Below are 22,787 nucleotides of genomic sequence, written 5' to 3' on the forward strand. Positions count from 1 at the left end.
GCTCTTTCCAGCACAGATTTTATGCTAGATTCTGGGGTTAGTGAAAGAGCCAGGGCAGAAATGGTCCTGACCAGTCTGCCTGCCATCCATCCATCCATCCATCCATCCATCCATCCATCCATCCACCTGCATCACAAACATTAAACGCCTACTGTGTGCTAGACAGTATCCTGACTATGCTTTTCTTCCATAAGTTTTATGTTTTCCACTAGTCAGTATTCTCAATTCAAGATAGGAAGTGGTGAGCAAGGTGTGAGGTGCACATTGGTGAGTGCCATTAGGAGAGTGAGTACTTAGGGGCTGGTTTCCACCGACTGGGCCTGGCAGCTTTGCAGAGAGGTGAAGACTGGATGTCAGGGGAGTCTCAGCCCACATCTGAAAGGAGTAATTAAAGCGCTTTGTGCTTCGGGCTGCAGCAGATGCATGTACTCGTGGGGCGGAGGATCGCTTCTTGCAGGTTTTACAGCTCCAGCCACGAGCATTGTGATTGGTACAAACTAAGGAGCAAAATGATTTGGGTTTAGTTTTGTTCGGGTAAATCAGAAAAGAAGCCTATTGGGATCCGGCAACAGGTCTAAAGCGGCTGGGGGCGGGGGTCAACGGAGGCCTGTCGGTGGTGGAACCAGAGAGAGTTTTTGGAAGGGGGCCGCATTCCAAGCAGAGGGCTGTGCCCAGGTGAGGCGGCGGGCGCCTGGGAAGGGCCAGCTCGCCGGAGCAGGACTCCCGCCTCAGGACGTGCGCGCAGCCCCGGGCCGGGAGCCTGCTGGTCCAGGGGCGCGCCCCGAAGCCCGGGCTGAGCGGTCCTTGGAGTCCGGAGCGGGCGGGGGCACCTGGCCGCGCGCTCAGCTCTGCGGCCCTGGGTGGGGGCTCGGGCAGCGCTGCCCTCCCCGAGGCTCCGGCCGCGAGTCCCCGCCGGGAGCCGTCCGGGTGGTCCCCGAAGCGGCTCATAAGCCATTCAGGAGCCGGACGGAGCCGGGCGCCCGGTGAGCGGCGCCCTGGCCCCGGGGCCCGGAGGCGTCGGCGCGGACGGCGGGGCCCGAGCGCGCCCTCCCGCAGGGAGCGGGGGCGGGGGGCGGGGGGCGGGGACGGAAGGGCCGGCTCGGGCCCCGCGGCAGGTAGTCCGAGCCGGGGGCGGCGGGGACGCGGGGCTGCGACAGCGGGCGTCCCGGGCCGAGCGCCGCCGCGCGCCAACTTTGCGCGCTGCCTGGTGGCCGCGAGGTGGGTCGTGTCTGCAGCCGCGGCTGTGGCTCGCCAGGTTCCGGGGCGCCAGGCGGCGGGGCCGGGCCCCCGGAGCCGCGGGCTCCCTCGGAGGGCGGAGGACCGAGGCGGGGCTGGTCAGGGGCCCGGGACCTGCTTTGCGCGGAGGGCGGTGCTGGGGGCGCCCCGGGGGCGCGGCGAGGGGGCTGCAGCGGAGCGCGCGGGGCCACGGACCGTAGCAGGAGCGGGGAGCCGGGGGCCGGGAGGCCGTCCCCGCGATGGCGCACGCACCCCTGGCTCCACGCAGCCCCCCACCCGCCGAGGGGCACCCCTAGGGCCCCCGCGGCAGCCGCTGGGTGGAGAACTGGGGGCTCCGGGCGCCCTTGGCCAGGACGGCGCCGGCTGGGACAACAAAGGGAAGCGCGGACCGAGGAAGGAGCTTCGAGGTGCTGCAGAGGCTGGGGCCCCAGGTCAGTTTCCCCGAAAGCCCGCTCCGAAAGGGGGGGGTCCAGGGGATGGCACGTCGCCCGGGTCCCCCTTCTCCCTGGCGACCCCGGTGCAGCGGCGGGGGACGCGCTGGGGCAGCCAAGTTACTGGGGCAACCCCCCCCCCCCCGCCCCCGGCGGCGGATTCCTCGAGTCTCCTGGCTTCCCGCGCCCGCCCAGCCGCCCATTCTTTTGTGTCCCGCAGCCCGGGAGAGCTTCCTGCGGAGGAGGGAGAGGGGGAGAGGGGGCAGGAAGGGGCCCGGCCTGGCGGTGGGCTGGAGGGAAAGGCCAGGGGGAGCCGGCGCCCCAAGCTTCCTGCAGCAACAGGTTGCGCCTCTAGCCACAGGCGGCTGCTGACCTTTCTCCTGACCCGGCTCCGATCCAAAAAGGGTGTCCCGGGTGCCTGTGGGCAGCGGCCGACCCTCGTAAAGACAGACACCAAGGCGAATGGTCGGGGTCCTTGAACGCCCCACCGGAGGCTCCGACATCTGCCGTTCTGTGTTGGGTTGAACCCTACGCAGTTGCTGTTTTTGTAGCTCGAAGACGAGTGTGGGAAACACTGTGGATTCACATTGTGTGAAGTTACTACTTCTTTTTTCACTCTTTTGTGAGCACCATGGGGAGCTGTCCTGTCTGTCAAGGTGAGCCCAGGGCCACGGTGGAGTGTGGAGGATTGATGCTGGCAATGGGGGTACAGACCTTGACTGACTGCCAGCTGTCGCCTGGTGCTGTTCCTACTCCGCGTCTAACCTTCTGCTACTATTCAAAACCCCACTTTACAGACAAGCCGAGGAAAGCATGGAGAATGTAAGCAACTGCTCATGTCACAGGGCTCATGAGTGGGACTGGAGACTCCTGCCCCGTCTCAAACCTGTGGTCTCTTGTCACTTCAGCAATGTCCTCTGGTTTCGTTTTGCTTCCTTGTTATGCCCTGTATTTTTTTTTCTAAATGAACTTCCTTATGATTTCCACACTAAACTGTTTCTGTTCATTCCAGCATAGTGAAGTAAACAAGTGCATCAAAGGACAGTTCAAAGTAATAAGACTTTAAACCAAATATTATTTTATTGGGACTGTTTAAAATATGAAGGATAAGGGTTTCGCAGGGGGCCAGGAGCTATCTCAGATTTGTTAAGGGGCCAAGATGCTTTGTTACAAATGATAGAAGCCAACTCTGGATAATTTTAGCAGAAAAGGGACTGGGTACCGGGTAGCTTAGAGAAGTGACAAGAAGACTGGCTAGCCAGGCTCAGGAGCTCATGCAGGACATGCAACAGGACCTTCGATTGGTGTGTGGCCGCAGCAGCCACTGCAAGACTCTGGATGTGGCTGCTGGCACTGTGCCATCATTGCTAGACTGAATTAGAAACTTCCTGCATGCAGAAGCCCAGGAACTTAGTGAGTTTGAGGCACCCCCCAACCCAGGGCACAGTTTGGGCACCTCCACTGACCTCACAATGAAATGCAAGAGTTCTGCCCATGGGATAGGCTCAGGAGTTGAGTAGCACCCATTTCCCCACCACAACCACTACCCATCTAGGTGACAAATATCCACTACAAAGATCCTTTCGAAAGATGGAGAAATGAAGCTAAATGCTCACCATATTTGCTTTTAAACCAATGTTTGTGAAAGTGCCATCCTCTGGACTCCAAGCTCAGAATTATGTGAAGTATTTCCTGAAAGTTCACATTCTCAGGCCCCATTTCCAAAAGTTTGAACTCAATGCTTTTGAATGGAAAACAGGAATCTGCACCCCGTAAATTAGAAAAATGGTGAGATTGCCTTATTGATTGGTCTAGTGCCTGTGTAAGGAGCTAGCCCCTGAGGGAGCAGTTTCCAAGACCTGCAAAGTCAAGGGTCCCAGCAGAAGGCATGGCCCCAGGATGGTAGACCAGTTGCTCTGCCCTGGGTAGTAAATCCAGTAAAGAGGCAGTCTGCTGCCTATATTGTGGAAATAGCTACAAACACTCCCAGCACCTCCCTTCCGGAGGCTATGTGACTGCTAATAAACGCTCAATACAATTTTGAAATGGGTAGAAATGATCATTTCATGTCAGCTCTCCCCCTACTCCTCGCTGCTTGATTTCAGCAATCCTTTATTGAGTGTCTGGCTCCGGGGATACAGAGAGGAGTAAATCAGAGACCCCACACAGCAGCTGGGAAAGATCAGTTTAATGCAATATAAGAAGGGCATTGGGGGCACTTGTCCCTTGCTTCTATTGTCTGGCAATTGTGTTTGAAGCCAACGGTGTCTTTGGAAAGTGGCACGAATTAGCCAGATGAGTGGGCACTCAGGAACAGTGCTGGTTTTCAGATTTTGGTTGTCTTGAGAATCAATCACCAGAGGAGGGTGTTAGAAATGCAGATTAATGGGCCCCATCCTCAGAAATTAGGTCCAATAATTAACATTTTAAGTAAATATGCATTTTATGCTAATACAGCTCTTGGTCCAGGAGAGCTGGCCTGGGCTTTCTGCTAGTGGTGCCAGAGAACAGCTCCAGTTCTCTTGCTACCCAGTAACGTTAACAGGTGAGGAGCCAGACCGTCTCCTTTAGCTTGATTTTTATTAATTACCTAATGTTTCCTAAGTAGTGAGATTTTAATATTTTCTTGACATTTACTCTAAATGTAAGAGGGTCTGACACTTTGGAGCTAGAAGTGAAGAGATCTGGACATGTGGCTCTAGGTGCTGGCTAGGTTAATTGGCACTTCCAGCTTTGCAGCCATGAGTGGGGCTGCGTTTCACTTGGGATTTGCCTTCCCCTGCTTCTTCACAGAGAGAGTTTGAAACTGTTTATTCATAGCTCTTCCCCAGGCCTCCTGCCATCTCTCTCCTGCTGTGCTTCTCTCCATCCCTGGCTGAGGCTCCATGGCATTACCAGAAAGTCAGCCTTTCTTAGCAGCTGAGCTTTTAATCCTTCTAGCTGCTGTGCTCCCTGCCCATCCTTTAGCAGAAAACAAGATGGGAGTGTGTTGTGTGAGTGTGTGCAAGGGTTGTGTATATTGTACATGATGTTTATGTGAGTATGCATGTTGTGCGTATGTATGTCTTGTGCATGTGTGGAGTGTGTTAGTGTGTAAGGTGTGTGCATGTGTGGTATGTATATGTGTTGTGTATCAAGGTGCAGTGTTTATGTATGTTAGTATGTGATACATGCATGTTTGTTGTGTTATACGTGGTGTGTGTGGTGTATGTCTGTGTAGTATGTGTGTGGTATGTGTGATGTGTGTATATGTATGGTATATGCTAGTGTGTGTGGTGTGATAGTGTAAAGTATGCATATGTGTGATATGTGTTAGTGTGTGGTGTATGTGTGGTATGTGTTAGCGTGTGTGGTGTGTGTATGTGTGGTGTATGGTATGCGTTTGTGTGGTATGTTACTGTGTGTGGGTGTTAGTGTATGTGGTTTGTGTTAGTGTGTGTGGTGTGTGTATGTGTGGTGTATAGTATGCGTTTGTGTGGTGTGTTACTGTGTGGTATATGTGTGGTGTGTGTTAGTGTGTGTCGTGAGTGTTAGTGTGCTAGTGTGTGTGGTGTGGGGGCGTATATGTGTGGTGTGCGTGCTGTGGGAGGCGTGTGCGTGCACCCTGCCTGGCCGTCCCCACGAGAGGAGCCCTAGCCTACGTGAGTGACACCTGCCCGCTCCTTTCCCATCTTCCTCCTGCCCTGGGCGGCCCCGCACACCCCCAGAGCGGCCGGCAGAGGCTGCCCGGCCTTGTTTCTTTCCCATTTGTTCGCTCTGGAAACTATTTGAAGACGGAGCAGAGCAGGCCCGGGTGTGAGTGAACGTGCGCAGGGGTGACTTCCAGTTGGAACCAGTGGAAGGCGAGGCACCCGGGAGCCGAGCAGGGGGTCTGCAGCAGCCGTGCCTGGAAGGGAGGACGCCCTTTGGAGACAGTTACCAGGGGCCCGGTGTCCCCAGGGTGTGATGACGAGCCGACGCGGGGTTAACCAGGTTGCACTGGGAGCGTAAAGGCTCCATGATTGGATAGAGAGAGTCCAGGGTCATTCCGCTGCGCGCTCCGTGCAGAAGTAATTGGGCGGGACAGGCCTTAGAAGATGAGGCAATATCCAGGGGCTTAAATCTGAATTAACCATCTTCACTCAGCTCCTGCACTCGCACCTTCCATCTGGAGCTTTCTCCGACTTGGTGGAATACAGGTAGCGGGCCCTCTGGCCCTTGAGCGATGTGTCACATTCTTGAGGACCTCCCTTCCTCCCTTCCGCCATCTCACCTTGGCTTTCTGGAGCACCCTGCCCTTATTTTGAAAGTCACTCAGTGTGTAACTAACATCCAAGATAGAATGAAGTCAGGGTGTTCCTGACCCCAGAACAGGGAGTACGAGCTGAGCATCCGAGGTGCCCTCATACATTCTGTTCTGATGCACCAAGTTCCACGCAGTGACACAAACAAAGCAGTCATTTTAGCTTATTTAGTTTTATACTCAAGGGCTTCTGAGCCCTGGCTGTGCGTGCTGTCTTGCGTTCGGTTCTGGGGGTAGAAACACAAGGGGACACGTTCCACTTTCGAGGCCCTCTCGGTCTCTTGCCCTCCCTGGACACTGGCTTGGTAGTTGCTTCTCGCGTTCCTGTTTCTTTCTCCCCGGTGGTGAGGAGTCTCCCTCCGCCCTGTGTCTCTTCCCAGGGACCCCTAATTCCCAGGTAGTGACTTGGGGGTGAGGGTTTCCATCAGCATTACCTGGTGAAAATGTCAGAAAGGTAGATGCCAGTCTGACTCGGCCTTAGAGAGCTTGGTTCGTGTCCTTGAGGTCTCTAGTTTGGGTTGGGGGTGAGGTAGAGAGGGGAGATGTCTGAAATAAGGTCAGTGAGCAAATGAGTAGAATTAAAAAGCAGGTAAGATATGGCTCCAGAACCAGGGACAGCAGCACTAGCTTGGAGGAAAAATAGGCATATAGTCCATGGCTGGAGGCTTCTGGGTGCTGCCGGGAGCCCCAGAGAGAGGGCTCTGTAGGAACGCTGTTCTAGCGTCTTACTTGGGACCTGAAGGCAAGCTCCCAGGTTTGAATTGTGATCCCACCGCTAATCAGCCCTGACCTTGGGCAAGTCCCAGAAGTCCTCTGTGGGGGCGGTTTCTCATCTGTAAATGGTAGAAGGGTCCAGACGGTCGAGCGCCGACAACGGTGTTGAATACATAGTAAGTGCTCAGTAAGCGTCTATATCCAAGGCTGCACAGCCTTCTCTACACTGTAGGGTGTTTCCTGAACCCATAAAGGTCTGTGTTCTGCATCTGACCCCTGGGGTGGGACCTTCTGGCTTCCGAGCCCCCGCGGCTCCAAGCAGGCTCTGCGCTTGCCTCCCACCTGGCGGATTAGGCTGCTGCTCGGGCTCTAAAGCTCTGCAGCCTCCTCTCCGGGCAGCTCCTGGGCAGGCGGGCTGCCTGCGAACTTAGTGTCGCCTTTCTGTCTCACCAGGGATGGTGCGTTGAGCTACAGATCCGGATCCGGACCCAGACCCAGACCCAGACCCAGACCCAGACCCGGACCAGCAGAAGGCTCTCGGACCCCCTTCGCTGCATGCCAGCCAGGCCAGGAAAAGGAGGACTCCGCACATCCAGCACTTGCAGCGCCTCTTCTGCACAGGAACGCAGGCTCCTGTCTCACCCAAGGCTTCCAGAACCTCTGAGGCCCCAGGCCCCCAGCTCTACCTCATGCGTGGGGGACATTGCTAGCCATGGCCCTCCTCCTCGGCTTCCTGCTGCTGCTGGAGCTGTGCTGGGACACCTCTGCCCTGGGGCCACTGTCTTCCACAAAGGGTTCCGATGGTTTGGAATTTGAATTGCCTGCCACCAACTATGAGACCAAAGACTCTAACCAAGCCGGGCCCATCAGTGTTCTCTTTCAAATCGTGCAAGTGTTCCTCCAAGTGGTGCAGCCCCATCCTTTCCCCGAAGGTAAGTGTGGGTGGCGGGAAAAGATGGAACTCTTCCCCAGACGCGCTCACGTGCGCACACTGAATATTATTTGTTAATAATGACACAGTAAACATGTATTATAGTCAGTATTTTATTTTATTTATATATTCAGTATTTTAAAGCATAAGATTCTAAGGGATTAGATTGCACAGGAGCAGAAAGTATTGAGACAGAAGTTAAGAAAACTTGTCCTCCGTTAAATAGGTTGTCAAGGAATGTGATTAGAAGAAATGAAACCAAATGATGTTGCTATGTTGGTTTTTCAATTCTTGATCTTTCTTCCCTCCCTTTCTTTTTTCTTTTTTTTTTTTTTTCCTGGTGAGAGCAATGAATTACTCTCAGGTGCCAACCAAAGGTAAAAATTAGGGTAAAAATGCAAATTCTCTGGCATCAGATAAGTTAATAATTACCTCTGGTGGCCAGGCCAGCACTGACAGATTGACCTCTCCTCCACACACCACAAAGTGTGATTTCACATTGCCTAGGACAAGGACAGGCCTGACCTCACCCCCCAGGTTTACCTGAGTTACTATTTGCTTCAGTTCTGAGACTCTTAAGTGTGAGGAAAGGAGGCATGGCCCCTTGTGGGAACTCTGATGGCATGATGCCTTACCCTTCCAGAGTTTTGCTATTGTTTGCCCCACTCCCTGTACTTGGAAGTCTGCGAGTGTGTGTTTTCAGTAACGAGATTATGAAAATTTAAATGGTCTGTGGAAAGTGTCTGCTATTACGGTTTGGGAGTCTAAATTTTTATTGACTTAACATTAGACCTATTCTAGGCTAGTTCTTCAAACTATGAAGATTTGAATACTATTATTGATTACTACAATATACGAATTATAAAATTTGTAGTAATCCTTATCATCTTCCTTAGCTGGTCAGCTGTTGTTCGTAAGAGGATTATGTGTCTGTGTATGTGAGAGAGAAAGAGACAGAGACAGAAAGAAGGAGGGAGAGAATGTATTTAGTGAACTTTCATTTTTTAAAATTTTTAAATTTTAAATTTTTATTTTTTTCAGTTAACTTTTAATACTTGTTCATATTATGAGCAGTTTATAGATTTTCATTATGATACATTTATGTTGAAATTGTCTTAGGTTTTTTTTTTTTGTCTCAGATTAAGCAATCAAAACAGTTTGAAGTGTAGTTCTCAATTTATTGTTAGTTTAAATTTCAGTTCAATGAAACAAATCACTCTGAGCCCTGTTGCCATTGAAGAGAACCTGAACAAATACTATGAACTATTTACGTCCCTGCTTAAAAGACTAAATTTGGAAATCTGAAAGATGCAAGTAGAAAATAGTTCATTTATTACTGTTGGATATAAGTTCACTATTCTCGATAGATACCACTTCCTTTGTTTGTGGACATGGTGTAAATATTATTGCATAATCAAATACCTGCTAATGTTTTTAGTCTTAGCTTCTGTGTTTTTTTTTATGCAAAAGGAATAGAATTCAGTTGTCTTATATGAATTTATAATGGTATCTTCAAAAAGATTGTGAAGCATCCATGTGTTATTAAGGTGTATCATGTAATTAATTAATCCTATAATCTCTTTCCATATGTTGCTTTATTTTGCTTCCTCTAGGTTTCAGAGGAAGGCTTTCTCACACTTATTTAACAGAGGAAAGCAATATTTTTTAAAGTTTTCATTCAAACGATCAGGTCAAAGGCATCCTGCATCCAGTGCCTTCTCCAGTTTTGAACTCCAGCATCATTATTAGTTGAGAAGGAGGTGTCTAAAGAATTTAAATCCTGCTGCAATCTGAGGGTGGTAGCCTTGTTTGTCCCTTGACCTTCATCAATACTTACTACTTTGGAAAAGGAAATTACTAAAAGTCTCAACGGTAGACCAGAGCAGAGCAGCACTATTCCTTGTGAAAAAAAAAAAAAATAAATCGTTAGGTTGCTTCAAGAATATAACACTGACTTTCATAAGGGACATCATGGAGTGTTGATTTTTTTCCCCACCATCCCATTTTTTAAATCCTTTCATCCAGTTACTAGATCTCAGAATGGTTTCAAAGTGCCCTGGAGGAGTTTTGCCACATAAAGGACATACATGAGACATGATTTTTCCTGCTGGGGCCAGTTCATTTCATGAGCACCAGATCATAGACAGACGTCCTCATTATTGAAGATGCAAAAACAACAATGAGAGAGAGAGAGAAATGCAATCCTATTCATTAGCTTAACTAACTTAATACATTAATCAAAACAGATGACTTCTGGACCTCTACAAAGCAACATCTTCACAGAGAGAATGATCCCCTAGGTATACTTTGTCATTTGAAAGAGTGTTTTGAATGCAGAGTCCCAGGCCAGTGCAGAAAGGGAGGACCCTCAAGCCTGGGCTTCCTTTTCTCATGCTGTTGGACTGGAGAGTCATCCTGTATTGGAGCAAAACAGTGTATCACCTTTTGCATTTGTAACTCTCTAAAGCAAAGCCCATGTTGTATCCTTATAAATACAAGATGGAAGGCTCTTATTTAGCTAAGACTTTACATAAAAGCCTATTTAACTTCCTGGGCAGAAGAAAAGATCAGGTTAAGTCAGACCAGAAAGACAGGTAACTATACACCACAGCAGAATATGCTCGAGAACCTGGTGGGAGTATTTCATAAACAACTGCCCTAGTCTAAAGCTGCAAGAGGGATGCCGAGTCCCGGGCATAGACTCACCAAAAAGAGACTCATGGCTGACATTCAGGAGGAGTCACTTGTCCATTCCTTCAATTTAGAAGGGGTGTTGAAGGCAGGATGACCAGGGGGACTTGAGGGATGGATGTTCTGGGCACAGGCAACCACGTGCCCAGGGAGTAGAGGAGACATTGGTTCACAGTGGAACCATGAGGTGGGTATTCATTGAGTAAGTCTGCTAAGGGTCAGACCCTGACTGGCACGCTGGTGAGTTTTGTAAAGGGTAAGAAACTAAGGCAGCATGAACAAAAGTTTCCCTCACTTGGCAAGCATTTATTGAGAGTCCTTGCTTTCTGAGGTGCACCTCCTGGGGGCTGAGAGCCTGGGCAGAAGGGAATTGGGTTTTGGGAAAAGAATCTGATAGCAGCTGGTAGGAAAGGTCATAAGGAGGCAGCGTGCTCTGCAGTGGTCCAGAGGGAGGTAATAACGGACTAACTTAGCACAAGGCAGAGGTGATGGGGGAAACAGAGTCAGGATCCATTTCATGGATTTCATTTCAAAGGACTTCCTTCGGTACAAATCCTAGCTCTTGCCTATTACCTGCTGGGTGATCTTGGCCAAGCTAATTTTCAGAGATTCTGTTCTCATAGATGTAATATGACTATAATCATACCTCATTTTGTAGCTTTTATCTGTGAAAAACATATGGAAAGAGATTATAGGATTAATTAATTACATTTAATACACATACATGTAGTGAAGCCTAGGGGTATAAAACCATGCCTGAAGGGTATAGATAAAATGCTCAATAAATGTAGCTGTTATTATTATTATTAGGAAGAATTGACCAAATTTGACACCAAGATTGATGCCAAAAAGGGACGTGGGAAAAAGAAGATGTCTCCAAGAGGGATCATTAAAATGTCCTTGCTGCTGCTCCATCAGGAATATTCTACATGGAGTTGCCTTTGTAGGAAGCAGTTCCGATACTTTTGATGTTCAATGGGCTCTGTCTCCTCCCAAGCCCCATAGCCACAGAACAGGGTCTAGAAGGCAAGGCATGAATGCAGTGCTAGTCTACTGAGTGGTCTTTACTCTTCCACTAAAGGCTACATCTAGCAGGCTCTCATTCTTCTCTTTTTTTGTTTTTTCCTGCCGTCCCCACTTATCTGTTGTGAGGCATACTTTGCTAAGTGTTATCACATTCCAATCCCCCAGCAACTTTGGGAGGTAGACAATAGTGGTAAATGATGGTCTTCTTTCTATTTATTATACCCGCTTTACAGATCAGAAAACTAAGTCAGAACAAGAGTATATGTTCAAGGCACACAGCTAGCCTTTGGCAGATGCATAAACCTCTGTCCCTGGGACTAGTTGTTTCTCCTGTATTCCACAGTTTACTTTGTGGGTCATTTACTTCCCTTTTACTTTACCACAGTGCTTTAAAAATGTCTGCGGGTCCCTATAAAAAAACAGTAATTTTTGCACACTTAGAGTGTGTGTTGCAGGAGATTATCTGGTGTGGATAACAAATGGTGCCTTTTTAATTTCATGTGTCTGTGACGAATTTGGCATAAATCATGACCCAAATCAGAGCTATTCAATTGGAGCAAGTAGGGAAAAAAGCATCCTTTGTTTTTATTTTATAGAAAGTCTCTAAAATTATTCTCAACTCTATTTTTGGTGTATTTTTAAATGAGATTTTAGGCTGGTTGACCTGTTTCTAACAGCGTTCTGGGTTAATCTGATTTTGGCGTGTGGCCGAGTGGAGCTGGGTGAGTGGGAGGGGCAGGAGGAGGGAAGAGTGAAGCTTGTCCTCTGCTGAATCTGAGATCCAGGTAGGATGTTATAGTAAGTGAGAGTTCCCTCCATTGCAGGTAACAGAAACCTTTTAGCTAAGGGAATCAAAAAGGACTTTATTATCATGACTCTCATTTACCTCATGGTGCCCAGCCACCGGGGACTGAGCCTCACTCTGGGCCCTCCTTGCCTCCCACCTTGGCTCCTCTCTGCACATAGTCACTTTGTACCCTCGCCTCCGATCCCCCTCCCTCTAGGTTCCTCAACTCCTGCCTTCCTTGTGTCAGAGAGCTAGGACACCAGTGTCGCAGAATTCAAGCCAACTTCTGGACAATGGTTGGGGGTTCTTATCCTTAAGTCTCAAGCCCCCGTTCCAGGCCTGCCTGGGCCAGTCACTAACCCACTAAAAGTGGCAGCCAGGGTCACACCTCATGGGCATGACACTGTGAGCCATCACTTTCCCCATGACAACACAGGTAGGGAGGTGCTTCCAGGAAAGGGGGTGGCTGGGCAGACAGCCTAATAGGCATGTCTTTGCCAATGTCCACTGAGAATCAGGATGTTATATTATATATAACACTCATGTGTTCTTAAGTCAAACAAAGCCAGCATTGTCTCCTTTAGATCATATCACTCAGATTGGCAATGGGCCTGGTCATAGATAAGGTCATTGAGGGAAAGAGCTAATATCTAGTGATCCTTCCTCCTCAGTGTCACTCACTGTGCTGGACAGGCTACAACTGTCATCACTTCTCATCCAAACTTATGTAAGAGCAAACAGCTATTATGTACATGCTTTGGGGATTTGAGCAACTCAATAACTCTAGGAGCTAGGTATCATTATTCTCATTTTACGGAAGAGGAAGCTGAGGGCCAGAGCATAGTTGACTTGTCCATGCAACTAGTCTGTAGCAGAGGCAGGGCTGGAATCCAGGTAGGCTGGCTTTATCATCCAAGCTCATAGTTGCTGCCTGTATTTGCTGAACAGGAACTCAGGAGACTCGGGGACTGTCCCAAGGTCCCATACTGATGGCGAGGGGGGGTTAACCCAGGGCCGGTGACTTTGCGCCTCAGCGCTGCACCATGTTGCCTCTGTGGAGGAGATCTGCTGTACAGATTGCATTCATGTGTCCCAGTGACCTGTGAGTGTGGGGTGGGTTTGGGTGGGAAGTGACCCGTCCACAGACTATGATGGGCACTGCTCTAATCCATCTTATGTCTTCTTCATAGAACAGCTTTTGCAGCTAAACTGAAAACCTAGTCCTATTGACTACATTCCTGTAATGTTGTCTATAAGGTCCTGCTGGGATGTGCTCCTGACACTATGCATGTAAACAACAGAGGCGTGTTACACTTCTCTGGGAAATGTGTGCCAGGCCCACAAAAAGACACAAGAAAAGTTCCCTACTTTTCTAGTCTCCAGTAGTGATGTCCTTTTAGGCAGGCTTCAAATACATGCAGGAAATGAGAGATTAAGTACGAATGTAAATAAAGAGAGGCCACCTGAGCAGCTACTGGATGAAGCCAATGTGGTGTTAAACACCACTTGTCCATTAGTGTTGAGCGGAAGAGAAGTCGTAAAATTTGCTCTTGGAGAAGCAGCTGTGAAGTGTGGACTATACAGGGAAGGCAGCGCTAGGCCAGAACTCCTGAGCAGGTTAGACATTAGCAGGAGAGATGGTAGGCCTAACAGGCCTGCCATGTATCCTCTACTTGGCTGGGATCTAGATTCGGAAATGAGCCCAGTGCTTGAGCAGTGGTGAGAACTCACATTCTGGAGCCACTGCTTGGTTTGAATCCTGGCTCCTTTGTTTACTAGCTCTGTAACCTTGGGTAAGTTACTGTCTGTAGTTTTCCCTCTGTAAAATGAAGAAAATAGTCATGCTACATTTGGGGTGCCTGGGTGGCTTGGTGGGTTGAGCATCTGATTCTTGGTTTCAGCTCAGATTGTGATCCTCAGGGTCATGAGATCAAGCCCCACATAGGGCTCCCTGCTGGGCATGGAGTCTGCTTGAGATTCTCTCTCCCTCTGCCCCTCTCCCCATTCTCCCCAGTCTCTCTCTGTCTCTCTCTCAAGAAAAGGATAAATAAATAATCATGGTGCTTTTTGGTCATCATAATATTTAAAGAAATAATGTTTGCAAAGCAGTTAGAACGGTGTCTAAGATACACTAAGAGCTGTGTGTTTGTCAAATAAAATTTGAATGTATGAAATTGATTTGAATGTATAAATTTCATATCTATTAAAAGCTTTTGAAGTAATGTCAGATTTTGGTGATCACATGGACAAAAGAACAAGTATTTATTTGACTTCCACTGTATTGGTTTCCTAGAGCTGCCATATTAAATGATCATCAACTGGGTGGCTTGAAACAGCAAAGATTTATTCTCCCTGAGTTCTGAGGGCCAGACATCAAGGTATTGGCAGGGCCTTGTTCTCTCTGAAAGCTCTAGTGGAGAATCCTTGCTACTTTCAGCTTCTAGTGGCTCTAGGTGTTCTAATCTCTGCCTGTCTTCACACGGCACCCCTCTGTGTCACTGGCCTTCCCTTATAAGGACCCCGGTCATTGGATTTAGGGCTTACCATTTATCTAAGATAATATCATCTCAAGATCCTTAATTATGTCAGCAAAGACCTTTTTCCAAATGAGGTCACTTTCACAGGACCTTGGGGTTAGGACTTGAACATGTCTTTTTGAAGGCCACCTTTCAACACACACACCCACTACATACTTCTTTCGTTCTCCCCAACAGCTCAATTATATCTAGTAGTGTGCCTAAGGTCATATTTCAAAAAAATGGAACCAGATTCAAACCTGACTATTTGATTCCAAGTGCTCATATTTTAATCTTGCAAATATGTAGTGAGCTCCTACTGGGTGCCAAGCCTAGTGGTGTTTGGCAGAGATGGCATTAGCCAGGTTTCTCTGTTCTTGAAAGGCTGACATCAAGAGAGGAGACCTCCACCTCCGTAGTGGGCTGTGGTGCAGGGTGGACTTATCCTTGCTCATTGTCAAGTGCCAGTAGTGGGCTCATGGCTGTCTGGAGGAGGGATTAATCATCATGGGGCCAACAGAAGGCTTCATGGAGGAAGTAGCATTTGAATTAGCCATAGGATGTGAAAGGGTTCAAGAAGCAGAGGAGAGCACGCAGGTGCATAAGTAGAGGCCTGATTGATGCAAGTTGAAACAGGGGCTCTTGGGTATGGCCTGGAGAACACCGAAGCTAGAGCCCTGCATGCCTGGGAGATTGTCAGGTCTACAGAGCCACACAACTACATGGGGCTCTGTAGACAGTGAAGGATGGGCATTGCTCAGTAAACCTCCTCACTTAAGCTAACAGGAGGAGGTCGTGGAAAATATGCGTTGTCCACTGAGCCTGCTCCTAGAAATTTTCAGGTACACTTGGACACTAGTGGACTAGCTCAGTGCTACCCCAGATGTGGCATTTGGAACAATAGCATCAACATCACTTGGAAACTTCTTAGGAATCCAGATTCTTAGGTCCCACCCCATATCTACTAAATCAAAATCCTTCTTTTAATTTAAAAAATATTTAAAATATTTTTATGTAGAAGCATAATATGCATACAGAAAAGTACACCTAAATCTACAACTTGGTGACTTTTCACAAACTTCACAAACTTCATCTGTGTATCCAGCCTCCAGATCAAGAAAAAACACAAGCTTCCAGAAGAACCCTGTCTTGTTTACTGCATATTGTCCTCCAACTCATCCCAAGAGTAAAGCCTCTTCTGCCTTTCAATAGTATAGATGAGTTACACCTGATGGAATGCAGTATATTATACACTTTGTTTCTGCCTCCTTTTACACAATATTTTATTTGTAAGATTCACCCAGATTGTTGCAGATAGTTGTAAATATTCATTCTCGCTGTTGTATACTCTTCTATCACATGAATATACTATAATTTATTGATCTATCCTACTGGCTTGGCTTTTGGGAGGTTTCCAGTTGAAACCTGTTTTAGTCAGCTTGGGCTGTGGTCACAAAATACCATAGACAGGGCGGGGGGCATGTAAACAGCACACATTTATTTCTCATAGTTCTGGATATTGAAAGTCCACAATCAAGGTGCAGGAGATTTAGTTTCTAGTAAGAGACAGCTGCCTTCCTGCTGTATCTTCACATGGAGGAGAGAGAGCACAGTCACACAGGTCTCTTCCTCTTATAAGGCACTAACCCCATCATGAGGGTCTACATCCAGGCCTCATCTAAATCTAATTACCTCTCAAAGGCTCCACTTCCAAATACCAGGATGCTGGCTTCACTATATGAAGATGAGGGGCACACATGTAGTCTATAACAGGGCCATTAAGCATAGTGCACTATGATGAGTTTTGTGTGTGTCTTCTGGTGATTACATATACGCATCCCTGTTGGGTGTATACCTAGGAGTGAACTGCTGGGCCATGTGGTGTATATTTTTTCACTTTTAGCAATACTACCAAACTGTTTTTCAAATGTATATATATCAATCAAATATCTTTTTAAAAAAATTTTTATTATGGAGGATTTCAAGAATGTATGAAAGTAGAAGGGTCTGATGAGCCTTCATTTACCTGTCACCCAAGCTTAAATAACTTTTTACACATAATCAATATTTTTTTAATTAAAGATTTCTGTTTATTTATACATAAGAGACATACAGAAAGAGGCAGAGACCTAGGCAGAGGGAGAAGCAGGTTTCTTGCAGGGAGCCAGCCCAATGTGGGACTCCATCCCGGACCCTGGGATCATGCCTTGAGCCAATGGTGTTACTTACTATTCAATCACTGAGCCACCCGGGTGTTCCCAACTCATGATCAATCTTATTTGATTTCTACCTCTACCTAGTCTTTCTACTCAACCTCTTCATTTTGAAGCAAACCCCAGTCTTTCTATCATATCATCTGTAAATATTTTAGTACCTATCTCTAAAAATAAAGATGCAGGACTATTACACTGTAGAAAGTCAATAGTAGTTCTTCAATATGATAAAGTATTGAAGTGTTCGGATTTCTTTATTGTCTCTTAAATGCACTTTCTTACACAGTTTGGTTGACTTGGGATCCAAATAATGCCCATATATTGCAATAGGTTGATAAGTCTCCTTATGTCTCCTTAATTTCTAGGATGTGCCTTGAGGTCTTTTTCCTCCTTGCAATTTGTTTGCTGAAGAACCTAGTTACTGTTCCTGCAGTAATTCTTATAGGCTGAACTTTCCTGCTTCCACTTTCATGGTGTTCTTAAATGTTTCTCTGTCCTCTGCATTTCCTGTAAAGTAGTATTTATAAAGATCAGACACAAGTTCATTCTGAGGACAGAAGCACTTTATAGGTGGTATTGTACATTTGCACCAGGATACGGATACTATCTGTCTGGTTGTGTCTCTTTTTGTGATGTTAGCAGCACTGATGACCACGTCTAGTTTCATTCATTCATGATGAGTCCAGCCCTTTCAATGTTATTTGCAAACATGCTTTCAGGTCTATTAAAAATCTTGAGGAACCAAATGTAATACTTTGCGTGTTCTGTAACTGCAAGTTTTCACTTAGTATTTCATGGACATCTTTCCAGGTCTGTCCCTGTTAGGGTGTTGCCTGAACTAGAAAGGTTTTTTAAACAAGGAGCTTGAAACATTCATTCACCAGCCTTTTGATGTAGAGCCAAGACTAAGACCTTTTTTTTTTTTAACATGAGTTAATTGTTTGAAGTTTCATGATTAGCGTTTACGATATAAATAGCAGCCAAAATGTATCCTCTATAATTTTTGGCTTCTTTGTTTTGATTTCTTTGAATTCAAAGAAAACACTTAAAGTTCAGAGTTGTGTATTTTTAGTTGCTTTTTCTTCCCAGACTTTTATGATTTACTCACTCGTGATTTCATCTAATTGGCTGGTCTTTATTAAGTCTTTATAGAACTAGTTTTCTGTGCTCGTTCTTTTTATGTGCACATTTCCTCAGTTTGTGTAATATTTAATTACACATTGAACTTAATATACATAAAGAGGCAGAGAGAAGCTTGGTAGTAAATGGAGGGTTATGGGTTGAATTGTTCCCCCCACCAGTTGATATGCTGAAGTCCTAACCCCTGGTATCTCAGAATGTGATCTCATTTGGAGATAGGGTTGATGCAGGTGCCAGTAGTTAAGATGGGGCCATACTAGAGAAGAGCAGGCCCCTAACCCTGTGTGACTAGTGTCCTCAGGAAGGGAAAACTGGAGACCGATATCGACATAGGGAGGATGCCATGTGAAGGGTGGAAGGATGCTTCCATAAGCCAAGGAACTGCCAGAAGCTAGGAGAGACCTAGAACATTTCCTTCTCTAGAACCTTCAGAGGGAGCATTGGCCCTATCCCCTCCTTGATCTTGGACTTGCAGCCCCCGGAACTGTGAGACAATACATTCCTGTGTTTTAAGCCACTCCATTTGTGGTATTTTGATGCAACATGCCTAGCAAACGCATCCACTGAGTAAGTAGATGCATGGGCCGGTGTTGCAGAGGGCCATGTGTACCCAGCAGAGGTGGTCACTTCACAGTGAGTGACAATGCACAGCCATGTTTTCTGAAGGAATAAACTGAGGGCTGGGTAATGTGGTCAACTGGAAAGTGGAGTTTAGCTCCCCATTTCTCCACTGTGCATTTATATATTTATGATCCGAGTCATAGCATCCATGCATTTCACTCATGAAGATTCAGTGATATGTGCCGAAAAGGGTAAAAAAAAAAAAGGAGAAATTAATGGTATAAATGGGTCTCTCACCAACCTACAACCACATCACGTAGTATTCACCTGAAGGAATTACTGCCTCCATCAGCGTTTAAAAGAAAAACTGGCATTGCTTGTTTGAGGCCAGTGACTTAAGGGATTTTCATAGGTAATTCCTCTCTCTCTGCTTTTTGTTGACTGTAGTCCCTGTCTGATGTGGCGTCTCAAGCCCCTTCAAAGTCAAACACCTCTCTCTCTTGCCTCTCTGTCCTTCACATGCCTCCTGGTAAAAGTCCTGTCGTTTCTTTAAAATTATCCTCAGGCTCCTGGGTGGCTCACTTGGTTAAGCGTCAGCCTTCAGCTCAGGTCATGTCATGATCTCAAGGTCCTGGGATTGAGTCCCATATTAGGCTCCCTGCTCCTCAGGGAGGAGGAAGCCTCTCCCTCTGCTTACCACTCCCCCCTGCTTGTGCTCGCTCTCTGTCGAATAAATAAATAAAGTCTTATAAATAAATAAATAAATCTTTACCCATGTGATACCTATCCTGGAAATCTGGAACCTCTCATCTCATATTGTCTGTACTATTTCTGTATCACTTGCATGCTTTCGATGTTACATATTAAACTTTGCTTTTTTGTTAGTTTGTAGTCTTAGATTATAAACTTATTAATACCAGCAATGCCTGGCACTTAAGAGATCTTTTATAATCTCTTGCTTTTGTTTTGGTATTTTGGGGCTTTAAGAAAGATTATACTTTTCCTTCCCTACCAAACTTCTTTATTCACTCAACGAAAGTTGAGTATTTACTGTGTGCACTTTCTTGAAATACTGATGTCACAGTGATGCCATTGAGCTATTATACAATAAAACCCTCAGGGCATGTGTCTTTCTAGAGCTTTGCTCTGCTTTAAAATTTTCTTCTATAACTTCCCTTACTGTCAGGTTTGCAACCTTTTTCTTTTGTTTCTGCGTTGTCAGCTGTTAATGGAGCTCTGCTTTCTTGAAATCCTAATGCTTCACTTTATATAGTTGAGTTGCAGTGGGTAACTCCATTTTTCCCGTAGAATTCAAAGTGGATGGACTTTATGATAGCTGTATTATTTCAGAGATTTATTACTTTATTTCCAAGTAATAAATGCTTTTTTGCTTTCATGGGAAAACTCAACTTTATAATATTTTAGCCATCAGGATTCTCAAACTTAACAGCAATTAAATATCTATGAAGAGCTTAAAAGCAAGGAACAGCTGTGATGTGAGGAATATCATGTGTGATCCAGATGGAAGGTGACCAGGAGTCCTGCAGATACCTGAACTGAGAAGGAATAAATATTGAATTAAATCCAAATCACCACATGAGTCCAATTATATGTATTTCTCTCATGTATTTATTAAAATAATGCTAAATTTATTTTTAAACATGAAAGCTGTATATACACATAAAAAGCAAATAACATTTAAAGGTAATGATTGCTAACAAGTTTTGTGTGTAGCTGTTCTTTCATTCCTTCTTTCATTCATTCAGTGGGTAATTTAGTGAGTGCTTACTAAGTACCAGGCTGTGTTCTAGCACATCCACAAAATGTTTTACACACACACACACACACACACACACACATCTTTTAAAGGAATTATTCAACATATTCTTTGCTCCTTGCTTTTCAAACTTAATATATCTGATATGTTATTCTAAACATTCATTTCATTTCCCTTTAACTTCACAAAATGCAGGGAAGTACAGAGAAAAAAATTCATAAAACACTGGTAGTTTCCTCATGCTCCCAGAATGAATAAGTAGTCAGATTGTTTTGAATAAAAGTGAGAAAACATAATTGACAAAATTGGAATTTTGGAATTTATATACCATCCCCACTCCCATTCCCCTCCTGCCTTCCCTCTTTTGCTTCTCCACAGACACTGTTTCCTCTCAATGCATGTTTTTATGTACTCACTATACATATCCAAAGTGGTTTATGTGTGAGTCTTGTTTTGTGTCTGTTGGTTTTTTTTTTTAACCCACTGTTAAGTTACGAGTTTCTTTTCTTTTTTTTCTAAGAAAAAAAAGCATGCTTATTTATTTGAGAGAGAGAGAGCACAAGCAGGGGAGTGGCAGAGGAAGGAGAAGCAGGCTTCACTGATCATTGAGCAGGAAGCCCAATGCGGGGTTCGATCCCAGGACCCCTAGATCATGACCTGAGCCAAAGGCAGATGCTTAACTGACTGAGTCACCCAGGCACCCCAAGTTTTAGGTTTCTATTCATGTTGAAACCCCTCAATTCTGATCCGTTCATTTGAGCTGTGCCAATGTACCATTGTAGGAGTGAGCCATGTTGTGTTTATTCTGTTCCCTAGTGATAGTATTTAGGTCTCTTTCCTCAACTGCTATATTGAGTTCCATCGATTTGACAATGCGTTTCACTGTTTTTGATGGATATTTAGGTTACCAGTTCTTTTTGCTATTTTAACACTGCTACAAAGACTGCTCTTGAATGTCTAGCTTTACACACTTGGGCGGGTAAATCAGAAGGACTCTCTAGAAAAGGAACTACTGTGGCAAATGGTATGTGTGTTTAAAGTTTTGATTGATATTAACAAGTGGTTCCCTAATTTTCACTGATTTGGACTCCCAATGTTAGTTCATAAAAATGCTTGCTTACCCACCCGTTTTCCAACCCTGGTTATTAAGATTGTTTTTTTTATCTTTGCAAGTCTGACACGTTATAGGAAAAAAATATTGTGGTTTAATTTGTGTATCTTTAATCACTGGTGAATCATATCCTTTATATTTCATTTTGCAAATAACTTCCAGTTTTTGCCTTTGCTTATTTTCCAGTTGAATTATTGGTATTTTCCACTCTGAGTTGTTCCAGTATCTCATTGAATTTTAAAAACATTTAATTTTTTGAATAGGTAACATGTTTACGTGGCTCAGAATTTAAGCGTAGAAAAAGACAATGTAAAGCTTCTGCCCCCTTCTTGATTCTCAGCCACCCAGCTGGCTTCTTTACAGACAACCACTGTTATCAGTCTTATGTGTGGCATTTGTGTGTCTTTTCAGAAGTATTTTCTACATAGACAAACAAAAATGTGTATGGTCTTTTTTTCATGAATGTTAACATATTGTATATATTATTTGGCACCTCATTTTCTTTTTAAACGTACAGCTTGCGGGGATCCCTGGGTGGCGCAGCGGTTTGGCGCCTGCCTTTGGCCCAGGGCGCGATCCTGGAGACCCGGGATCGAATCCCATGTCGGGCTCCCGGTGCATGGAGCCTGCTTCTCCCTCTGCCTGTGTCTCTGCCTCTCTCTCTCTCTCTGTGACTATCATAAATAAATAAAAAATTAAAAAAAAAAAAATTTAAACGTACAGCTTGCATGGTCTTTATTTTACATGAGTACATAAAGAGGTAATTCCTCATTCCTCTTTTTATTGCTGTAAAACGAGTCCATTACTTATTAACTCATTTCCACCATTTTACTGCTACAAACACTGTTATAAAATCACTTTAATTATTTCATAAATGTGCAAGTACATATGGAGGATATATTTCTAGAAATAGAATTGCCAGGTCAACTTACAACTTTATGAATTTGCACTTACAATAGATGTTGCTAATTGCACTCTGTAAAGGTTGATCCAGTTTAATCCTACATTAGTAATGCAAAAAAAATCTTAATGATGTTGTCTAGTGTCTTGTAAGGCGGACATAATTCTATATTACCTTTGTGAAAATAGATGCTCACAGAGAGGAAATCACTTAGCCAGGATCACACAGCTTGTGAGGGTGCAGAGCAGGAGTTTGGACTCTGGGCTGTCTGATTTCAGGATCTTACTTCTTTCTTATCATGCTTTTAGACTAGGCTTTGCATGATACCTTTCAGTGGGATCAAACAGTGCTTAAGTTCTCGGTTTTTAAGTTCTACTTGCAAGAAGTCTAGGAAGGAAAATAAGGAGGATGATTTTAACTTTTGATATGTAGGTTCAAGTCCAGTTATTACTCAAGGATTTTAGACCACT

At 45.5% G+C, this 22,787-nt stretch overlaps 1 protein-coding gene across 19 annotated transcripts in view; it reads left to right on the forward strand.

The window, feature by feature from the left end:
• PROM1 (prominin 1) overlaps positions 1-22,787 on the forward strand; it is a 133,200-nt gene that overhangs the window by 23,952 nt on the left and 86,461 nt on the right. For 11 of the 19 annotated variants that reach the window (XM_072804903.1, XM_072804978.1, XM_072805012.1 and 8 more), the window contains one exon: positions 7,117-7,595. In XM_072804903.1, coding sequence (XP_072661004.1) covers positions 7,376-7,595 — 220 coding nt within the window. In that variant the 5' untranslated portion in view covers positions 7,117-7,375. Of the gene's footprint in view, positions 1-526; positions 676-963; positions 984-1,087; positions 1,219-1,455; positions 1,668-2,467; positions 2,490-7,116; positions 7,596-22,787 lie in introns of those variants that run through there. The other 8 variants (XM_072804991.1, XM_072805006.1, XM_072804945.1 and 5 more) reach the window with 7 other exon arrangements.

The sequence above is a fragment of the Canis lupus genome, chromosome 2, assembly GCF_048164855.1.
Source record: "Canis lupus baileyi chromosome 2, mCanLup2.hap1, whole genome shotgun sequence".
Classification (NCBI taxonomy): Eukaryota; Metazoa; Chordata; class Mammalia; order Carnivora; family Canidae; genus Canis; species Canis lupus.